Raw genomic sequence first — 20,476 nt, 5'->3', positions numbered from 1 at the left:
TGTGCCATTCCAGTGACAGCGCAGCTTACAGCAAGAGTTCTCCTCTAATGGGACTGACAACAGTAAGATTTTATTTCTAAATGTGTCTTGGAGCTTTCAAAGATTAAAACACACAGATCTTCACCACCCCAGCCTCCTTGCCTGTACAGGAAACAACCAAGTTGTGAGAGCGTTTATCAGGCATGGACAGACACATCAGGCCTTGCAGGTGCTAGACAGGAATCACAAATGCTGTTCCATGAGATGTCTTCTGTTAACCCGAAGCCTTTGCTTTATTTTGTTTAGCAAACCACTCATCACTTTTATCTGCCGCCATTGCCTATAGAAAGAGAATCGGAATGTATATTCAAGTCTATAAAACAAAACATACAGTCCACTTGGTGCCTCTCATTGCAAGTGCATTGTCCACAGTCATTAACAATTACAATATACTGAATGCATTCATTCGGTACAGAGTATTATGTTTAATTTCACTGGATGCTGAGGAGTTTTGAGCAACTGTTTGCAGATTCTCACATGGCAGAGCGAAGGGTAAAGCGTGCAGCCAGGGGGTGTGGCTGGACAGCTGACTGATCAGAGAGCAAGGAGCAAGCACACGAGTCTGCGGGGTCCTTGGTAGAACAAAAGGCTTGTCACTCTTCGCGTCTGGGTAGGCTCTCAAGAACTTTCAGTGCTAATGAGACTCAGTGTTACGAGACCAGATATGAAAAGCTATTTTCATGTTTTAGCCATTAAGCCTGGAATGATTTGCTTTTACAATGACTCCTCTGATACCATTCTACTGATGTTGGTACTGTTTGGTTAGTTTGGGACCTCTTAATTAAAAAGGAAGCCTTGTGAATATGTTTTGGTTCCACTGGAGTATTTTTATTTTATTATTCCATGAGGCTGAGACCATGGAGAAGGGCTTATAGAGTGATCTAGGCTTAGAACCTAAGTCTTTTAAAACTTCCTGTCCAGGGGCACCTGGGTGCTCAATCTGTTAAGCGTCCAACTTCGGCTCAGGTCATCGTCTCACGGTTCGTGAGTTTGAGCCCCACATTGGGCTCTGTGCTGACAGCTCAGAGCCTGGAGCCTGCTTCGAATTCTGTGTCTCCCTCTCTCTCTCTCTGCCTCTCCCCTGCTCGCTCTCTGTCTCTCTCTCTCTCAAAAAGATAAAAACATTAAAAAAAAAAACCCAACTTCCTGTAATAAAAAAATGCATATGCTAAAAGGGTATTTGGTAAGGATATACATTAATTTATTCAGTCAAAAATCAAGTACAGAAATACCTTTAAAAATGTCAGTTTTCATTATGAGCCAGGTATTATGCTAGGTTCGGGTGTGGTGGCAGAGACCTAGTCTGAGGCTTTGAGGAGCACACAGAATAGCTGAGGACTCAGATGGAGACAACTATTTTGCATGAGGGAGCACGCATGTGTGTGTCTCGTAGGGCATTTGCTATAAGAGACGAACAAGGTGATATGAGACCAAAAGAAAACAACTAAGTGGTTGGAGAAATGGTATAAAAAGACTCATATACCTCAGCAGGAAGTGCAAAGATGGTGTCTGCCACTGAAAATGAAGAAACAGAAGTATATGTATTTTTTATTTAGAAACCGTGAAGGTGAAAGCGGCTGTCTTGGACGGTGGGATTCAGAGATGGGACTAGACACCGTCGCACTGACTTATATAAAATCTTAGCGTTATGTGACTTTCTTTTGATGAACATAAAAAGGTTTTTGAAAATCAAGGTATGCAAAATAAGAGAAAACCGACAAAGGTGCAGAAGTTTCTGTCACTTAGGAGCCATAAAAAATGAGGGAAACAACAAACGCTGGTGTGGAGGATCCAAGAAAGCTTCGGAGTTCCGAAGGATGAGCTGACTAAGAAGGAAGGAAACAAACCTTTGGGTGGAGGCAAGAAGATACATCTTGGTGAATATACACGGCTCAGTGGGACTAGAACAGGAGCAAGGGTGGGAGAGGGGCAGCACGGATCAGATAGCAGGGAAGGGCCAGACACGCTCCATGCTCTGTCAGAGTTTGGAATGTATCCTGGAGGCAGCAGGAGCTATGAGAAGACTAAACGGTTTTTGAAATGACTGGATTTATGTGTTAGAAAGCTGGTGTTGGCAGCAGGGATGGCTGGAAGGTGAGAGGAGGCTTTTGCACTATTATAGGTGATAATGAGGGCCCTTTACAAAGGGAAGTGGATAGACGAGAGATTTCAGAGTGGAACTCACACCTCTTGGTGACTAAATAGCTAACAGAACTTAGGGGTGAGGAGAAACAATGTTCAAAAATTGCTTTTTAATTCCAAAACAATTCTAAGATAAAAAGCCTATTAAATGTGAAAGTAAAAGCAGTTCCACTGCTAGGTATTTACCCAAGAGAAATGAAACATGTCTACGAGACTTCTACAAGGATGTTCCTAACAGTCTTCCTTCTTTTTTTTTTTTTTTTTAATGTTTATTTATTTTTGAGAGAGAGAGAGACAGAGTGTGAGCAGGGGAGGGGCAGAGAGAGAGGGAGACACAGAATCGGAAGCAGGCTCCAGGCTCCGAGCTGTCAGCACGGAGCCCGACGCGGGGCTCGAACTCACAGACTGTGAGGTCATGACCTGAGCTGAAGTCGGCCGCTTAACCGACTGAGCCACCCAGGCGCCCCGTAACAGTCTTCCTTCTAATAGATAAAAATGTTAAATTGCTCCACCTTTTTTTAAACATTTTTTCATGTTTATTTTTTGAGAGAGAGAGACAGAGCATGAGCAGGGCAGCAGCAAAGAGACAGGGAGACACAGAATCCAAAGCAGGCTCCAAGGGCCGAGAGGTCAGCACAGAGCCTGATACGGGGCTTGAACTCATGAACTGTGAGATCATGACCTAAGCTGAAGTCAGACACTTAACCAACTGAGCCACCTAGGAGCCCCTAAATTGCTCTGCTTAATAAAAAAAAAAAAAAAAAAAAAAAAGTTTTATTTATTTTTTAGTAATCTCTACACCCAATGTGGGGCTTGAACTCACAACTCTGAGATCAAAGAGTTGCATGCTCTTCCAAGTGAGTCAGCCAGGTGCCCCTAAATTGTTCTACTTTTTGAAATGCCCATGGATATCTGGGTGAAGAGGTTTCGCTGACTGTTAACACTAGTCTGGACAGAGACAGCACTAAACATTAAAAAAAGCTGATAAAACTGGACTTAAAATTTTTTCTGCTCTTCCCCACTTACAGCAATGGACAGATCATCTAAACAGAAAATCAACAAGAAAACAATGGCTTTGAATGACACACTGGACCGGATGGACTTAATGGATACATTTAGAACATTTCATCCTAAAGCAGTGGAATACACATTCTTCTCAAGTGCACATGGAACATTCGCCAGAAAAGATCACATACTGGGACACAAATCAGCCCTCAACAAGTACAAAAAGATTGAGATCATACTGTGCATATTTTCAGACCACAACACTATGAAACTCGCAATCAACCACAAGAAAAAATGTGGAAAGATAACAAATACTTGGAGACTAAAATTTTTTCTGTTCTTATAAGACTGTGTTAAAATAAATCAGCAAGCCATAGATTGGGAATAGTACTTGCATTTGTAGAGATTTAACAAATGACTTGCTTCCAGAACTCCAATAAATCAATGAGATTTTTTTAAAAAAACAGATTTGAGGGGCGCCTGGGTGGCGCAGTCGGTTAAGTGTCCGACTTCAGCCAGGTCACGATCTCGCAGTCCGTGAGTTCGAGCCCCGCGTCGGGCTCTGGGCTGATGTCTCAGAGCCTGGAGCCTGTTTCCGATTCTGTGTCTCCCTCTCTCTCTGCCCCTCCCCCGTTCATGCTCTGTCTCTCTCTGTCCCAAAAATAAATAAACGTTGAAAAAAAAATTAAAAAAAAAAAACAAAACAAAACAGATTTGAGCAGGCCTTGAAAAATAAGCAAAAACTCAAATGACAGAAGGGCCATTCCAGGAGAATAAAGTCATGTGAGCAGACACACAGTATGGAAATACATTCATATTTAGAGATTATAGACTAGAATAGCTAAGATGTAAAAGAGATCAGAGGTGTCTCTTCTAATCTGTTTGTCATGAAACTCAGTGGATCATATACATTGTTCTGTATTGATATAGTCCAATTATATTAAATATAATTAAAAAATACATAGGGAGGGGTGCCTGGGTGGCTCAGTCGGTTGAGCATCTGACTCTTGATTTTGGCTCAGTCATGATCCCAGGGTTGTGGGATGGAGCCCTGCATTGGATGCTCAGGGAAATTTTAACAAAAACTGGGTTTTCACTGACATTAAGGATATAGCATTGATTTTTTTGGGTGTAATATCAATATGGTATATAAGAAAATTTCTTGATTTTTATTTTTTTTAATTTTTACTTCTTTTAAGTCATCTTAAAATGTATAAAATACTTAAGTATTTAGGACTGAAATACAACATCTAAGATTTGCCTTAAAATTCCCCAGGGGGAAAAAAAAAAGTGGGGTGGAGGGAATGATGAAAGATTATGGCAGAGTTGAATGGTGACAATCACATAGGGATTTGCTGTATTCTCCTATGTGTTTCTGGAATTTTTAATCATCAAGTATTAAAAATAAAATCTACTAAGGAAAGAAATGGATGAAAGATTTGAACATAAAATTCACGAAGGAAGATATGCAATAAGCAAATGCAAAGGTGTTCAACATCAACAGTTATCAGGGAAATGCACATTAAGCCACACTGAGAAACCCCTGTACATGTTCTAGGAGAGCTAAAACAAAAACCCAGAAGAGCACAAATGCTGATGAGGATGTGGAAAAGTCGGAACTCTCAGATACGTACATGGCTGGCAGGAGCGTAAAATGGTTCAACTGCTTTGTACAGTGGTGGCAGTTTCTTACAAAGTAAGAACAGTTCCTCTCTTAGGTATTTACCCAAGAAAAATGATTCATGTCTATAAGATTCACACAAGAGTGTTCACAGTAGGGGCGCCTGGATGGCTCAGCTGGTCAAGTATCTGGCTCTTGACTTCAGTTCAGGTCATGATTTCACAGTTTGTGGGATCAAGCACCGTGTTAGCCTCTGTGCTAATGTCAAGGAGCCAGCTTGGGATTCTCCTCCTCTCTCCCTCTCTCTCTGCCCCTCCCCTACTCGTGCTCTCTGTCTCTCTCTCAAAATAAAGAAACTTAAAAAAAAAAAAAGAACGTTCACAGTAGTCTTCCTTATAAATAGATAAAACTCTGGAAATAACTTAAATATCCACCATTGGAAGAATGGGTAAGCAAATCATCATATTCATAAAATTGAATACCGTTCAGCAATTAAAAAAAAATGGGGCGCCTGGGTGGTGCAGTTGGTTAAGCATCCGACTTCAGCCAGGTCACGATCTCGCGGTCCGGGAGTTCGAGCCCCGCGTCGGGCTCTGGGCTGATGGCTCAGAGCCTGGAGCCTGTTTCCGATTCTGTGTCTCCCTCTCTCTCTGCCCCTCCCCTGTTCATGCTCTGTCTCTCTCTGTCCCAAAAATAAATAAACGTTGAAAAAAAAAAAAAAAAAGAACATGGGCGCCTGGGTGGCTCAGTCAGTTAAGCATCCGACTTTGGCTCACGTCATGATCTCATCACAGTTTTTGAGTTTGAGCCCCGAATTGGGCTGCTTTGGATTCTCTCTCTGTCTCTCTCTCTCTCTTTCTGCCCCTCCCCGTTCATGTTCTTTCTCTAAGAAATAAATAAACATAAAGAAAAAAGAACTCTGATATGTACAATTACATGGAGGAATCTCAAAAATGTTATGTTGGGTGACAGAATCCAGGCACAAAAGAATATCTACTGAGTGATTCCATTTTTAAGTCCAAGGACAAACACAAATAAGGTGACAGAAATCAGTACAGTAGTTGGCTACTGTAGTAGTTGGTGGGAACTAGCTGGAAATGGGCACGAGAGAACTTTCTACAATGATGAAAGTGCTCTATATTTTGAGCAGCAGTTGTATGAGAAGAGTTAGCTGTCAAAACTTATAAAATTGAACACTAAATTTCTGTTTATTTAAATTCTAGGCAGAGGCTCCTGGGTAGCCCAGATTCCCTCTCTCCCTCTGCCCCTCTATCCTGCTCAAGCTCTCTTAAAAACAAACAAACAAACAAAAAAATCTCATATATATTTTACCTCAGTAACAACAACAAAAAATACTTGTTTGGAGCTTAGGGAGGAGTAGGGACTAGAAATTAGAAGTCAGAGAATGGGGGTACCTGGGTGGCTCAGTCAGTTAAGTGTTCAACTCTTGTTTTCAGCTCAGGTCATGATCTCATGGTTCATGGGTTCAGCCCCATATTGGGCTCTGCGCTGACAGTGCGGGGCCTGATTAGGACTCTCTATCCTCTCTCTGCCCCTCCCCTGCTCTTGCTGCCTCTCAAAATAAATAAATTAAAAAAAAACAACAGAGGGTCGGAGAATGATGGTTGCAGCTCAGCGCAGAGGTAACCAGAGGACTCAGAGAAGAAGAATGGCACATGAGAATAAAAGAGCCAAAGTGGGACCACATGTAAATCATTTTGGAATGAGACAGAAAGCCATGCCTGTGTCTGCGAAGCTGTCAAATATGAAGACGGCAGGATCTGTAAGACCAAAGCAGAAGTGAGCTCGAAAGAGGACGAAGTTGGTCAGTGATATGAAAGAGCAAGAAGGATGGGGCGCCTGGGTGGCGCAGTCGGTTAAGCGTCCGACTTCAGCCAGGTCACGATCTCGCGGTCCGTGAGTTCGAGCCCCGCGTCGGGCTCTGGGCTGATGGCTCAGAGCCTGGAGCCTGTTTCCGATTCTGTGTCTCCCTCTCTCTCCGCCCCTCCCCCGTTCATGCTCTGTCTCTCTCTGTCCCAAAAATAAATAAACGTTAAAAAAAAAAAAAAAGAGTAAGAAGGAAAAGAGTCTAACGAATGTGCCACCTGAGAGGCTGCCTGACATTCTCCTTTCCTTCATGATAAAATTTATAAACACTACATTTTCTGTCTCTTGCTTTTGCTAACATTAACTGAATGTCTGTTATTATGTCAGCAGTTTGCCACGTTCTAGAAGCCACACGACAATCCTAGGAGGTGGCTAATACGATTTTCTCAAATTTTTAGGTAAGAAAACTGAAGTTTAGGGGTGCCTGAGCATGCAACTCTTGATCTTGGGGGTTGTGGGTTCGAGCCCCACATTGGACACAGAGATTTCTTAAAGGAAAACAACACTGAAGTTCAGAGAATTTAAGCAAATCACTTAAGGTCAGTCACACAGATATTAAGTGACGGAACCAGGACAGATGGATTCATTCCTTTAATCATCAACAGAGCACTCGCAGAGTTCCCATTACACACCCAGTGTGTGCCAGGAGCTGGAGTACAACAACTGCTTTGGATGCTGCTGAAGACTGAGTTTGAGGAAGATAGAAAAGTAGCTGTGGGACTAAGCAAGACGGAGGTCATGGGTGACATCTACATGAGCGTTTCACAGAGTCACAGGAGCCAGCGCACAACAGGCTGAAGCATGAAAGGGGTAAGAAGTAGAAATGGTATGTGGGCAGATTTTTTTAAAAGAAATACGGAGAAGGGGTTTGGGGGTAAAAGATTTTTAAAAGATGGGAGACTTGAAAGCTTGTTTGTGTGTGGAGGAGAACCATTCACTGGAAAGGACAGGGGTGGCAGTGTAGATTGGAGATGAGGGGACCAAAAGAGCTAAGAAGTGAGGGGGTGCATCCGGGCATTTCCCTTAGCAAGCGGAGTCATGATGCATACAGCAGAGCAGCAGTGGTTGCCCAGGCAGCCTGAGCACATGCGAAGGGACAAATGCTGCACCCAGTTAAGGGTCACGTTGGGTGTAGATTACTTTAAAAACATAAAATATTTCGGGGCGCCTGGGTGGCTCAGTCGGTGAAGCGGCCGACTTCAGCTCAGGTCACAATCTCACGGTCTGTGAGTTCGAGCCCCGCGTCGGGCTCTGGGCTGATGGCTCGGAGCCTGGAGCCTGCTTCTGATTCTGTGTCTCCCTCTCTCTCTGCCCCTCCCCCGTTCATGCTCTGTCTCTCTCTGTCTCAAAAATAAATAAAAACGTTAAAAAAAAAATTTTAAATAAAAACATAAAATATTTTAGGGGTGCCTGGCTGGCTCAATCGGTAGAGCATGAGACTCTTGATTTCAAAGGTTGTGGGTTTGAGCCCCATGTTGGGTATAGAGATTACTTAAAAATAAAATCTTCTGGGGCGCCTGGGTGGCGCAGTCGGTTAAGAGTCCGACTTCAGCCAGGTCACGATCTCGCGGTCCGGGAGTTCGAGCCCCGCGTCAGGCTCTGGGCTGATGGCTCGGAGCCTGGAGCCTGTTTCCGATTCTGTGTCTCCCTCTCTCTCTGCCCCTCCCCCGTTCATGCTCTGTCTCTCTCTGTCCCAAAAATAAATAAACGTTGAAAAAAAAAATTTAAAATAAATAAATAAATAAATAAATAAAATCTTCAAACAAAACAAGAGTCATATGGGTGGCAATGAAAACACATAGTCCTGGCTCAAAAGTCACCCCAACAGCAAAAGGACACAGCTGTGGAGCCTGTTGCTTTGGCCCTTCCCCCACACACTTAAGACCATCCCCAGTGGGCCTGTGGGAATATAAAGTCAGAAATGAGACTCACATCATCCAACAATTTGCTTCCTTCTGGATCCATCTCAGAAAGTTCTCGAAATGCTTCATCCCCCACAAAGCAAATTTCATGTCCATCCTACCGCAATAAAGAGAAAAGACATTTGGCGGAAAGACACCTTGCAGAAACCCCTGGTGCAGCCCACCCCTTCCCTGAGTAATACTTACAGGGTCAGCCAGAATGACCACTTGCACTGTTGCTTTCCCTGGGGTATCCAGACTCACCAGGGGAGTCAGAATCTTCTGGTTCTCCCTTTTCATTAAGTCTTCTAAGTCTGATAACTTGAGGAAGACAAAGAGGCAAAGTGAGCAAGGGGTCATGTACCACTCACGCTGTGGTCCTCAGCGGCCCTGGGGGAGGATGAGATCAACCAGAGAGAACTCGGGCACCATGTGTTTGATTTTATTAACTCAGCTGCTCTTGAGACAACTGTTGAACTTGATACCAAAGCCACAATCAGAATGAACCGAAAGAAGTGGGGGGGGGGGGGGGGCCCGACATTCTTAGCAGGTTCAACCAGCTAGTCACAGAGCTTAAACCAAAGAGCTAGGACCAAACATTACCTCTTTTTGGGGGCAAGAAAAGGCAATTCTTCCAAAAGCTGCTGCATGATCAACTGTACCTTTGATACCCTGTAGTTCGAGCTTACACTGAAAAGAAATAAGAAAGGTTTATTTTTTGGAACACATTATATGTATGGTTAAAAAAAAAATTCTGGGGTGCCTGGGTGGCGCAGTCGGTTGAGCGTCTGACTTCAGCCAGGTCACGATCTCGAGGTCCGTGAGTTCGAGCCCCGCATCAGGCTCTGGGCTGATGGCTCAGAGCCTGGAGCCTGTTTCCGATTCTGTGTCTCCCTCTCTCTCTGCCCCTCCCCCGTACATGCTCTGTCTCTCTCTGTCCCAAAAATAAATAAATGTTGAAAAAAAAAAATTCAAAAAGTACTAAAGGAATAAAGTTAAAACTAACGCTCCCTTCTACTCTCCCCAGTGGCAACTAGTCAACAGTTTCCTGGAAGACACATGGCATGCACAGATCTTCTTTTTTTTTCACACAAACGGTGGCATAATTTACACATTATTCTGTCCCTTGTTTCTACCCAATGTTACTATGTCAGCATGTAAGGATTCACCCCATTCTTTCTGACAGCTGCACAGTAATCCATTCTATGGATGAACCATAAATTATTGAACTACTCCTCTAATGCACAGAACACTGAGGTTATTTCTTATTCTTTGCTATTACAAACAGTGCTGCAACAGATAACTTTGTACACATTTCTTTGTGCACGTGTATGGTGAGTACGTCTGTAAAATAAATTCCTGGGAGCAGACCTGCTGAGTCAGAGTGCACGGACTAAATCATGTTCAAATGCTAGGTTATTTAAGGGAAAAAAAAAAGATGAAAATCAATGATCACTTCTGACTCTGCAAAGGTTATAGCCCTAAAAATAAACAAAGGTAATATATGGGTGATGGTTATCAGCAATTTTTATTTTCTTCTTTCTGCTTACCTATGTAAATATTGAGTCACTGTGAAAAACTCTGAGAATAACCTTCATGTGATCCTCATTTGTAAGCCAAACTCAAAGTAACAGATTACTTCTCTCCAAGATCACTCACCTGGTTATCAGCATAGCCCAGCAAAGCCCTTTGCTTTTCTTCATCTTTTTCATAAATTTTCATTCCCAGTAGATTAGACCAGTAGTTCAAGGATTTCTGAAGATCAGACACTGCTAGAGTTACTTTTAATATAGGATCTGGAGAGTAATAAAACAGTAGGAATGGATAGGTCAGCACAGTGGAATAGAACAGGAAGACTAAATCAGGCTCGTGTATATATGAGTTCAGTTTACGATAAGAAAGGGATGATAAGTCAGTATGAAAGTGCACATTATTCAAAAAATGGCATGAAGAAAGCCGGCTTGTCATTTGGTTAGAAAAATTACACCTTTAAACGAAATGGCAAAATACATTCCTAATGGGTTAAAGGATTTAGTTTAAAGAATGAAATCATGGGGTGCCTGGGTGGCTCAGTGGGTTAAGCATCCGCCTTTGGCTCAGGTCATGATCTCACGGTTTGTGAGTGCGAGCCCCGTTGGGCTCTGTGCTGACAGCTCAGAGCCTGGAGCCTGCTTCGGATTCTGTGTCTCCCTCTCTCTCTGCCCCTTCCCTGCTTGTGCTGTCTCTCAAAAATGAATAAATGTTAAATAAAAAAAAAATGAAATCATGAAAATACTAAAAACAATTATTATTACAATTATTATTATTGCTACAATTTTGGGGTGTAGAAAGATTTTTTTTTAAACCTGACACCAAAGGTAGAAAAACCAGGAAAGAAAAAATGTATTAGGTTAATCACATGAAATGGAAAATTCCTAGACAACAACCACCCCCCTCCAAGAAAAGAAAAAAAAAATGATAATCAAAGAGTAAATGACAAAGTGAGAAACATTTTTGCAACATATATGACAAAAAGTCCTGAATACTTTTTTACTCTTTTAGTTTATTTATTTATTCTTGAGAGAAAGAGGGGGGGAGAGAGAGAGAGAACGAGCAAGGAAGGGGCAGAAAGAGAGGAAGAGAGGATCCCAAGCAGGTTCCACACTGTCAGCACAGAGCCTGACTCAGGGCTCAAACCCATGAACTGTCAGATCATGACCTGAGCTGAAATCAAGACTCAGAGGCTCGACTGACTGAGCCACTCAGGCGCCCCAGTCCTTAATATTTAAATCACCTTTAAACATTAGTAGAAAAAAGACGAACATCCTAAAAAAATAGGTAAAAAGCACAAAGCGGTAACCCACAAAAGAAGGACTTGGAATGGTCAATGAACACATGAAAAAACATTCAACCTCACAAATAATCAAAGAATTTGGAATTAAAACACAACATTTTGCCATCTCACTGGCAGATAATTTTAAAAGTTCAGTGTTAACTGTGATAGGGCAGGGGGAAGAATCATAATTATATAGTACTGGCAGAGTGTAAATTATAAATTAGTTCCTTTCTGGGCAGCAATTTGACAGAATGTACCCAAAGCCTGAAAAAATGTAAACTGCTTTTGAAAGAGCTATCCTATTATCACCAATTAAAGAAGTAATTGTAGATGTATGAAGGGCTTTCTGCACAAAGACACTCTTTACACTGTTGCTTGTAACAATGAAACACTAAGGACAACATAAACATCCAACAATAGGCACTGTTTGATTCCTGGATGTAATACATAGGAATCGCTATAATGGAACATAAGATACACATACATACATACATATACATACACACATATATATGCGTACATACGTATGTATACACACATATACATATACGTACATATATATATATATATATATATATACGTACACACACACACATACAAACATAGATATACATTCCTTTTGATAAATGATTGAAAGATACACTCTAAAATGTTAACAGTGATTATCTCTGGCTATGTGGGTACTGTTTTCGTCTTTCTTCTTTGCTTATCTGTGTAGGAAAAAAAAATCTATTTTTTCCAAAAAGAATAAAAGTTCTATTAAAACATTTAACATTATTGGAAATTTTTATATTGTAAAGTGACCCCTGAAGAGCTGTTCTGACTATGGTAAATTCAGTACATTTGTCTTCAGTTTTCACCGCCTCGGCCCGTCTCTCTGCCTCTCCCCTGTGCATGTGTGCACTCTCTCTCTCCCCGCGAGGGAAGTGGCTCTAGGACAGGTGGACCCCCGTGGGCAAGACAATGGAGAGAAGAGTTGGATTCTTGATGCCATTGCTGAGATGCTGAGTCCACTAACACTGAGCTGTTCCTACCTATAGGATACCCGCTCCGTGAGCTAGAACGTTTTCTTCATGTGCCAGCTAGTCTGAGATCGATTTTGATACAGCTGAAAATATCCTAGTAGGTATTAGCAGTAGGATAGAGCCCAAACCAGTTTAGATTCCCTAGAATTATGCACTGAAGTTCTAATATGAAAATATGATTTCTCAAAGAACAAAACGCTGGCTTGGGAAAGACATGTCATCGCAACACAGAAAGACTTCACGGGAGAAAGAAATCTGGCTCCTCCTTTCATCAAAGATGTCGTTAGACAGAGGGCTTTTACTAGTCCCGCTATAATTACCTGACTGAGGTGGACTTCGATTCTGCAAATAGAACTTATATCCTTCTGGGGCTTCAGTTTCAAAAACACCTTCCGTAACTTCGCTGAGTGGCCACTCCAGCCTTCTGGCATTGCTGACGGCCTGGTTAGAAGCGAGTGTGATACCCTGTGACAAACAACAGTACCATCAACTGTATAACCATGGATCTTTTCTAGAACAAGATAATGAGGCAAAACCCCGCTGCCTTTACATGATGCCACCGAAGATTTAATTGGCATTCAAAATTTTCGCCTAGGACATATTTCTCCTCCAAAGATTCCAAATGTTGTGAAATGTAGGACAGAAATTCAAAGGCTAGAGAAGTTTGATCCATTTAACACCAAAGATAATCTTTCATTTTTGTTTTTTGTTTAAAATTTTTATTTAACAAAGATAATCTCTTCTAATTTTAAAGATCTAGTCAGAGAAATCTTGATCTTACTTTAGTTTGCCAGCTACCTATTTAAGATGTTTTTTATTTTTGCTTTCTAAACAAAATAATTTAAGCCAATTATCAAGGTATCATTTAAATTTAATCAAAATACCTAAAAATGTACACTGTCTTCTGATAAGACCAGCAGCACTTTTTTTTTAATTAAAAAAAAATGTTTATTTATTTGTGAGAGAGAGACAGAGTGTGAGTGGGGGAGGGTCAGAGAGAGAGGGAGACACAGAATCTGAAGCAGGCTCCAGGCTCTGAGCTGTCAGCACAGAGCCCGAGGCAGGGCTCGAACTCACAAACCGTGAGATCATGACCTGAGCCGAAGTTGGAGGCTCAACCAACTGAGCCACCCAGGCACCCCAGACCAGCTGCACTTCTAACTTGGATTATCATAACAGCTTCTCTTGGGGCGCCTGGATGACTCAGTCAGTTATGTGTCTGATTCTTGATTTCGGCTCAAGTCATGATCTCGCAGTTCGTGAGATCAAGACCTGCGTCAGGCTCTGCACTGATAACGTGGAGCCTGCTTGGGATTCTCACTCTTTCCTCTCTCTGTCCCGCACATGTGCTCTCTTAAAATAAATAAACATTAAAAAAAAAAAAAAAAAAGCCAGCCTCTCTTTCCCTGAGTCTTGTCAATCCATCCTCCATTCTGCAGCCAGAGTAAAATTTCTGAAACACACCCTACTCTCAAGACAGCGACCTTATGTTGTTTTTCCCCTGCTTAAAACCCTTGATAGCTCCTCATGTCGCTCAAGGATGGCTCCTAATGGCCTGAAAGGCCCAAAACAATCCGAGCCCAGGTCATTTCGGACCCGTCTCCTCTCACTTTCCTCTTGCTCTGTCTATTCCAGCCACACTGGCCTCCGTGCATTTTCTCAAATGTGCCAGCTGCTGTTTGAGGGCTTCTGCACAGGCTGTTCTCTATCTGGATTGCTCTTCCCCAGGATTCCACATGCCTAACTCTTCTCTCCTGAGAGAATTTCCCCTAATGTCACCTCCTCATTGATCCCTACCCTTGAAACCTTCGTTAAAACTAAAACCAGTCACTTGTCCCATAATCCCCACCACCCCTTATTCTGCTATGACTTTATTCCCCTGCCAGGCATAAATTTTTGTCTGTTTCATTCACTGGTTATCCAAAGTTCCTAGAACTGTGCCTGGCACATAGAAGGCACTCAATACATATTTGTGGCATGAATAAACACCACAATGTGTAATTTAGTACATAGTTCATTAAACATATTTGTGAACATACATGTAAACTAAGTTCCTAAGTGTGAAACTGCAAGGCCAAAGGATAGATGCATTAATTATTTTGATAGTGACAAAGTGAGGTTGTAGCCATGTACACCCTTACTAGTAACGTGTGAGAGTGGCGCTTTTTTAACACCCTTTCTAACACAGCGCGTTATCACACTTTTTGAGTTTTGCCAATCGGTGACAAATGGCAGCTTGGCAGCTGAACATTTTTTTTTCAATGTTTAAGAGACATTTCTCATGTACTTTCTGTGGCTGTCTATTCAGTTTTTGTCCTTTTTTCAAAAAATTAAGTTGTTGATCCTCTTTTTTTTTGTTTAATTTTGCAACGGTTATTTATTTTTGAGAGAGAGATAGACCGTGAGCGGGGGAGGGGCAGAGAGAGAGAGAGGGAGACACAGAATCCGAAGCAGGCTCCAGGCCCCGTGCTCTCGGCACAGAGCCTGACGCGGGGCCCAAACCTATGAACCGCGAGATCATGACCTGAGCCGAAGTCAGGCACCCAACCGACTGAGCCACCCAGGCTCCCCATCCTCCTCTTTTTCATCCCTGTACAGGGATTCTTTACAGAAGTGGGAGGTCTATGTAACCTGTTTTTCTTTTTGTTCCACAAACTGAGGAGCACCAAAGGTCCCTTTCCTCAGGGATACTTTCCTGCCGGAGTCTCTCAGGAAGACCCAGGGCGGAACAGCCAAGCTGCTCTCCTCCACCTACATGCTCTCTGGCCCCTGCGGCTCCATCAGTCAACATCTGACTGGAGCCGGTGCAATGTTCATGGTGCCAAATGGTTTTGCTCTTTCTTCTCTCCCTGATTTAAATTTGGAGAGTGAAGAAAAGGAGAAACACAAAGAAATTTTCACGTACACTCAATCACCAAATCCTCTTAACTCTACCTCCTAAACAGCTCTCAAGTCCACCCACTTCTCTCCATCTCCCACAACTACCAGGTTAGGTAAGGAGCGGCCAGTTGCTTCCCATACCACCCTTTGAGCCAGTTACCTCACTTCCAGTTTGGCTCCCTTCCAACCTGATCTCCGTGCTGCAGCCAGGCGGATTCTTGCACACCACACTGTGTCATCCCCGCCGCTTAAAAATGGCTTCACTCTATTTTTAGAATGTAGTCTGAACACCCTCACGTGATGTGGTCCCAGCTTACTTCTCCAGCCTCACATCTGCCCCTTCGTCTTCACGCACCTCACTCGACACAAACTGCGCTACTCACTGTCCCCTGACTGCCATGCTGCCTCTCACCTCCAGGCCTGCGCGCATGCCGAGACACAAGTCTCACTCTCCCACCCCGACCCCACTCACCAGCTCGGCTGTCACTTCTGGAGAGATTTCCCTGCACTCTCACCTCTCTGGGAATAAGCTGGGAGTTCTTCCCAGGTGTTCCCACATCTGCCTGTCCTCATCCCAATCCTGGTACTTATCACACTGCATTCTTTTGTCTCTTTACTTATTTCCCCACAAGACAGGAAGCTCCTTAGGCCAGGGAACATGCATCATTCTACTGTACCCCCAGGACCTAACCAGGTACATGGCATACAGTAAGTCACAGTAAATATCTATTAAATGAATAAATTAGTGAAGGACATACAGAGTGAGAAAGAGAAAAACAAAGATACTAGTATGTTACATCTGAACAGTCCTTTTCATTTACAAAACACTTTTATAGATAATTTGATCCTCCTAAAAATTCCACCTTGATATCACTATTTTTTATTTATTTTATTTTATTTTATTTTATTTTATTTTTGATATCATTATTATTTTAACAGGAGTTAACAGGAGTAGCAAGAGCAAATGACCAAAATAAACATCTAGCATGAGGCAGGTTTGCTTAGCAGACCTGTAAAACTAATGCCTCCTATCTTGCTGTGTATTTGGGCCCAGAGACATTATATCTACCATGAGTAACTGCTCAGTAAGAGGAAGATACTATAACTATTAGATGCACAGTAACTTGAATTCTTGCATGAAAGAATGTAGCGCATGCAATGCCTTCTTCTCTTTCTCCTTAAAGCTTCTCATGTTTTTCTCTGACTAGCACTGGTTGTTAACAGTGCAGCTCAATCTTAACAGTTCACAAGAGATAATTCTCTGGTTGGTGATCAGGACCTGACCAGACCTATGACGCTGGCCCTTCTACCTCTCAAGGTTCAGTCATTCCCCCAGAGTCGTCTTGTCTCTGTCAAAGCTGTTTCTAAGTCTTAACTTTTTTTTTTTTTTAGCTTTTTTGTTTTCAACGTGTATTTATTTTTGAACGAGAGAGAGACAGAGCATGAGCAGGGGAGGGGCAGAGACAGACAGGGAGACACAGAATCCGAAGCAGGCTGCAGGCTCCAAGCTGTCAGCACAGAACCCGACGCAGGGCTCGAACTCACAAATGGTGAGATCATGACCTGAGCCAAAGTCGGACACTCAACCAACTGAGCCACCCAGGTGCTGCTTAATTTTTTTTTTAATGTTTATTTTTTGAGAGAGAAAGAGGGGGAGAGAGAGAGAGAGAGAGAGAGAGAGAGAGAGAACACACGGGGGAGGAGTAAAGAGAGGAAGACACAGAATCTGAAGCAGGCTCCAGGCTCTGAGCTGTCAGCACAGAGCCCAGTGCAGGGCTTGAACCCATAACCCTGGGATCATGACCTGAGCTGAAATCAAGAGTTGGATGCTCAACCAACTCTTGATTTTGTTTGGCTCAGGTCACGGTCTCACCTTTTGTGGGATCAAGCCCCGCATCAGGTTCTGTGCTGTTAGGGATTCTTGGGATTCTTTCTCCCCACTCCCTGCCCCTCCCCTGTTTGCACGCTCACTCTCAAACAAAACAAAACAAAACAAAACCCCATAAAACTAATCACTAACCTGCACCCAAAGGCCGTCAATTCAGCAGTCATCATACCTAACATCGTATCAGGGATCTCAATAAAAGGCACAGCCAAAAATCTACTAGAATGAAATGACATTTACCATGAAGTCATTGCCAAGCTTGTAGTGTCCGATGCCATAATTGTAAGTCAGTTCTGCGACAAAATGATCATCCTCAGGTCCAAATCCCACCATTGTCTTACTCCATTTCCCATCATAAGGCCTAGAAAAATGAAAGTAAGTGAACCCAGTGACACAGACAAAATCTGCCTCAGGCCTCCCCTAAGGACTTCTTGGAACAGAGCAGTGGGCAGTCACCTCTGGTCCTCTAAGTACCCATAAAGATGAGATGACCTGTCAGCTGGTGCTAAAAGCAGCAATGGACAGTGTGTGTGGGTCCCACCACAGAGGCTCCAAAGACCATCTGTCTGGCACTTATTCGAGGGAAAGATTTGTTTACCTTTCTTTAAAGTAGAGGACAGACTCCTATAAAGATGCTTCTTCAACCTGATCTTTATTTTCATATATATCCATCAACAAACATGCAATTCTCGTGAGGCTTGGAATTTTCCAGTTTGCTATGGCTACTGAGCTTAAGAGACCCTTGATAAAGTGTTGCTTCATTTAGAACATACACTTACTTGTGTTCTTGAAGTTGCCACCTTAATTTATTTTCTCCTGAATTTATCCCACTGCCTTATACTCACTTTGAGAAACTGTCTTCTCTTCTCCAGGAGTATTTAGAGCCTAAATGAGATTTTAAGAAACAAGGGGTCGGGCACCTGCGTGGCTCAGTCAGTTAAGTGTCAGACTTTGGCTCAAGTCATGATCTCACGGTTCGTGAGTTCGAGCCCTGCATCGGGCTCTGTGCTGACAGCTCAGAGCCTGGAGTCAGCTTTGGATTCTGTGTGTCCCTCTCTCTCTCCCCCCCTCCCCTGCTTGCACTCTGTCTCTCTCTCAAAAAAAAAAAAAAATATATATAAATATATATATATATATATAAATAAATACAACATAAATAAATAACATTAGAAACAAGGTGTCATACCCATTACAGGCAGCTTTGCAGCCCTCTTCAAATTCCTCATGCCGCAGAATCTAGTAAGGAAATTACAATAAATTGTCAAGTGTTACCAGTACTGTATACAGCATATTTAGCACAACTTAAATGTTAAAACACAAACATTTATAACTTATATATAACATATAAGCTTTACTTGTAAGACAAAGATAACGAGCTTTATATCTTGCCCAGACTAGAAGTAGTAGAGGTAAGGAAGAACAGTTTGACACCAAGGGTGAGACAACCAAAGCTGTGAAATCTACTTACACTGGGAAGCAGTGCTGTGTAGTTAAAACAACAACAACAACAAAATCCCCCAAAAACCAAAGTTTGGCCTTCAGCATTAGAGAATTCTGATTTGGAATTCTGGATGTCACTCAATAGTTGTGTAACTCTGAGAATGTTGCTTAGGGTCTGAGTCTCCCAATGTGTTGTGAAAATAGATAATTTATTAGACCATTTGACACAGAACCCCACAGACAGTAGACTCTCAATGTCTTAGTTTCTACTCTCCTTTTTGATTCCCACTGCTACTGCTCCAGTTCAAGTTCCCATCAGTTCTCTCCTAGACTATTAAAAATCATCTTCATTGATCTTTTTCCTTAATACCACCACAAAATTATGTGCCTAATGCACAGCTCTGATCACATCATTACCCTCTTCTAAAATGTAAGACAGCTCCCAAATTACTGTGCCATAAAATCCAAATTTCTTAGTATTCAAGATACTATCAGAAGTGTCCTGATATCCCATCTCAACTTCATCTAAGTAATCTAAGCTAAAGACACAGAAAATTAGCAGTGTTTCCCAAACATAACTTATCTTTGCATTGGCTCTTCAACTTTTCTAGTATACTCCTCCCTCTAATCTTGGTTTGTGGAAATCTTAGCTATCTTTAGAGATCAACTCAAACACAAGGTCTCCATGAATTATTTCCTGATGACCCAGCCCAAAGTTAAATCTCTTCTGTCGTATTTTTGTAATAGTAGCAGCAAACACTTATATAGCACATACGATGTATCAAATACTACACATATAACAGTATTTAATTTTCATAACAACCTTTAATCAATGAGGAAACATGTTAAGGGAGAGTTTTGTGGTTTTCCATCACTTACCAAGTTTTGACTTCCAGTTACTATGTACAATGTACTACGTACAAATCCAATTCTCAACTCCACCCCCAACCTAGGCCAGGAGCTTTAGTTGAAGACAGATACTAGGGTCATTTTCATTTTTGTCACCAAAGTTCAACACACGACCATGAAACACGGAGGATGTATTTTAAATGACTGATGAATTCAGGTAACGCCCTTGCACTCCACGACTTCTGCACTGTCTCTGCATTAAATTGCACTCTTGCACCTCTAAAGCCCTTGCTTACACTCCCCAATAGCTTCCACCAGCATTTGCCACCCAGGTGATCCCTGTAGATAGCAGCTGCTCAGGGCTGGAGAGGGCGCTTCCGGGTGTTGGAAAGAATGGGTTCTGACTTAGGGCAGGCGCTTTTGAATACACAAAAGGGACTATTCAAAGCAGCCCTGAGAGAAGCAAAGCTCTAAATAGGCAATCTAAACCTTAAGGCTCCAAACCGGAAGAGACTGAGTTGTTTACTGGAAAAGTATTATATTACTTTTTGTTTACTGTCTTTCCCCCGTCTAGAAGCCCCAGGAGGGCTGAGGCTCAATACCTGCAAATGAACTAGGAAAGAAACGTGTGTGGGCACACAGTCGAGGACTAATAAAGGCCCCTTTCAAAGTCATCTAACCCAACCAGTGACATGCAACACTTCCCGAAGCTGAAAACTCGACAAGGCTAAAAAGAGTCCAAGGCTAAGGTCGGACACCCATTTGTCCCCACCATCGTGTGCCAGCCCCTCCGGGCCCTGTCTGCACCTTCATTCCAAGGACATCGCGAAAGAAATGCGTCGTCTGGAAGCGGTTTCCCACTTTGAATACGAAGTGCAAAGCTCGACGAGAAGCCATACCCACCGGCGCCACTCCCATCAGGCGTACAGTGCTGCCCGCCGGCAGCTGCGCAGACGGGCCGGTGACGTCACTGGCAGCCGCCGGCGC

At 42.6% G+C, this 20,476-nt stretch overlaps 1 protein-coding gene across 2 annotated transcripts; it reads right to left on the bottom strand.

The window, feature by feature from the left end:
* Window positions 1-45: 45 nt before the first annotated feature.
* Window positions 46-20,429, bottom strand: GLOD4 (glyoxalase domain containing 4). 2 transcript variants are annotated; one of them, XM_040455465.1, is made up of 9 exons: window positions 20,297-20,429; window positions 18,387-18,436; window positions 17,441-17,561; window positions 12,756-12,900; window positions 10,255-10,391; window positions 9,199-9,285; window positions 8,803-8,916; window positions 8,627-8,713; window positions 46-319 (listed from the first exon to the last, which is right to left on the bottom strand). In XM_040455465.1, the coding sequence occupies exons 1-9, from the start codon at window positions 20,405-20,407 to the stop codon at window positions 254-256; spliced, it is 918 nt and encodes a 305-aa protein (XP_040311399.1). In that variant the 5' UTR covers window positions 20,408-20,429; the 3' UTR covers window positions 46-253. The 2 variants fall into 2 exon arrangements, with proteins under 2 accessions (XP_040311399.1, XP_040311400.1); XM_040455466.1 differs by having other exon boundaries at window positions 20,393-20,414.
* Window positions 20,430-20,476: the final 47 nt, after the last annotated feature.

Source organism: Herpailurus yagouaroundi, unplaced genomic scaffold (assembly GCF_014898765.1).
Source record: "Herpailurus yagouaroundi ecotype Mexico unplaced genomic scaffold, PumYag 215, whole genome shotgun sequence".
Classification (NCBI taxonomy): domain Eukaryota; kingdom Metazoa; phylum Chordata; class Mammalia; order Carnivora; family Felidae; genus Herpailurus; species Herpailurus yagouaroundi.
Note: the sequence above shows the minus strand (reverse complement) of the source record. Positions and strands in the feature narration are given on the sequence as shown.